This window comes from Linderina pennispora (genome assembly GCF_002104995.1).
Source record: "Linderina pennispora strain ATCC 12442 chromosome Unknown DL89scaffold_33, whole genome shotgun sequence".
NCBI classification, from domain to species: Eukaryota; Fungi; Kickxellomycota; class Kickxellomycetes; order Kickxellales; family Kickxellaceae; genus Linderina; species Linderina pennispora.
Window position 1 is genome coordinate 50,617 of NW_024468281.1, and position 1,834 is coordinate 52,450.

General features: G+C 55.6%; 1 protein-coding gene across 1 annotated transcript; it reads left to right on the forward strand.

The window, feature by feature from the left end:
• Positions 1–1,012: 1,012 nt before the first annotated feature.
• Positions 1,013–1,345, forward strand: DL89DRAFT_227853 (uncharacterized protein; the record flags this gene model as incomplete). Its single annotated transcript, XM_040884867.1, has 1 exon — positions 1,013–1,345. The coding sequence occupies one exon, from the start codon at positions 1,013–1,015 to the stop codon at positions 1,343–1,345; it is 333 nt and encodes a 110-aa protein (XP_040739604.1).
• Between the last annotated feature and the right edge of the window lie 489 nt (positions 1,346–1,834).

Here is a 1,834-nt window from a genome sequence, read left to right on the forward strand (position 1 = left end):
CTGACCAATCCGCCATTTGTTGGCCGAGCAACGCCATTGCAGCTAGCTCGACAGCAGCAGCATCTGGAGAAAGCACCGGAGGCGGCAGAAACGCAGTCGCCTGAAGCAAGCGACGACATGGAGGATATCAGCTGGGCAATTGAGATGCTATCAGCGATCACTGACTATGATGCAGCAATACGTGTCTGGCAGCTCCCGAACGCAACGTTGCGGCGGGTATGTGATGCTGGCCTGGACGTGCACAATGCCAGTGGCCCAGCTCTTGCGCAGTTCATCAAATCCGTGCTATCAAACTCAGCAGTGAGCCTTGAGAACCAACATTACTTGCTAGGGCGTGCCGCTGCCAGCGAGTGGTTCTCCAGCCAGCAGGTGATTCCAGCTGTGGTACACAGCCAGCTTAGCGCAATGCTCTCAACACAGTCCATGGCCATTGCACAGGGGCTGATTGCAAAGCTCATCGAAGAGCCAGGCAAATTGACAGGGCCGGCAGCAGGCTTGGCAGTAAAGCTGTTGAAAGCCGTGGATATGCCTATGGTGACCGTTATGTGGGTTTTGGGCGAAGTTGTTGCAGTGGCAAAGAAGAATTCGCGGGACTTTGCCGACAACGATGCGTTGTGGACAATTGCTGAGGCAGCAATCAGTGCACTACCATCTGACGCTGTGTCCGGAGGCAGCGGGCTAGGTGCGCGATGGACAGAGATGCTGCATGTAGTAGTGCCGGCGAACAGCAGGTCAAGGAAGCTGAGCGTGTGCATGCTCCATTTTGTCAACAAGTTCGGCGGACAGCTGACCAGTGCAGAGCTGGATCAGACCATCTGTGCGGCGGGCGTGCTAGCTACGCCGCTGAAAAAGTCAATCGTGTCAGCAGCAAACAGGAAGTGGGCCAAATAACAAAATCGTGATCAAATCACGCGCCTTTTTATCTTCAGTAAATTTGCAGTTTTGCAGTTTTCTGCTCTTCAATTTCGTGCAATTCTCATTTCATAATCGCCTCTCCCTCTCTATACAAAGAATGTTTGGGTCCTTCCTAGGCGCGTTCAAGCCCACCATGGCGACACTCGGCGGCCGTGCGTGGCGGATTCCCTGGCGGCTGAGCAAGACGCGCAAGGCCAACGTGCGCAAGCGCCTGCGCGAGGTGGACAGCGTCGTCGATACGCTGCTGGCCTCGGGCGTGCAGTGCAAGCAGCTGGACGCGGTCAAGGACATGCCGCGGGAGGCGGAGATGCTGGCGCGCGACAAGTACACGACGTTCTCGCGGACGGCCAAGAACCACCGGAAGGGAGTGCACAAGGTGCCACACTTCACAAAGCGGCCGATCCCGCGCACAACGCCGGCTGGGTTCTAAGGTTTTGAGGGCATTAAAAATACATGGACAGTTTGTATGCATCGAAGATCGAAAATGGGCATGTGTTGAGAGGAGCCCAAAATATTGCCTTTGGCGATGCTGGGAGGATATCGGGAGCGAGAGACGGGGTCGGCTGCGGTATGGTCGATTAACATAGTCGAGGCATTTTATATTTTCTTGGTTCATGCTTGCACGAGTTCAGCGTGTACACGGGATATTCAGGATTGCAATACAGAGATACACGACCCGGCCACCAACAATGTCGCAGACGCCCGACTACGATTCCTGGAGCAAGGAGGCGCTGATTGCCAGGATCCGATCTCTGGAGCAGCCTGCTGAGCAACCTGCCGAACAGCCTGCCGAGCAGCCCACGGAGCCGGAACACGTGCTGGTCCGTAAAGCCAAGAAGCAGCGGCGTGCAGACAGGTTCAACTTTGACAGTTTCCCGCAGCGCAAAGTTGCCTTCAAGTTCAGCTACTTTGGGTGGCC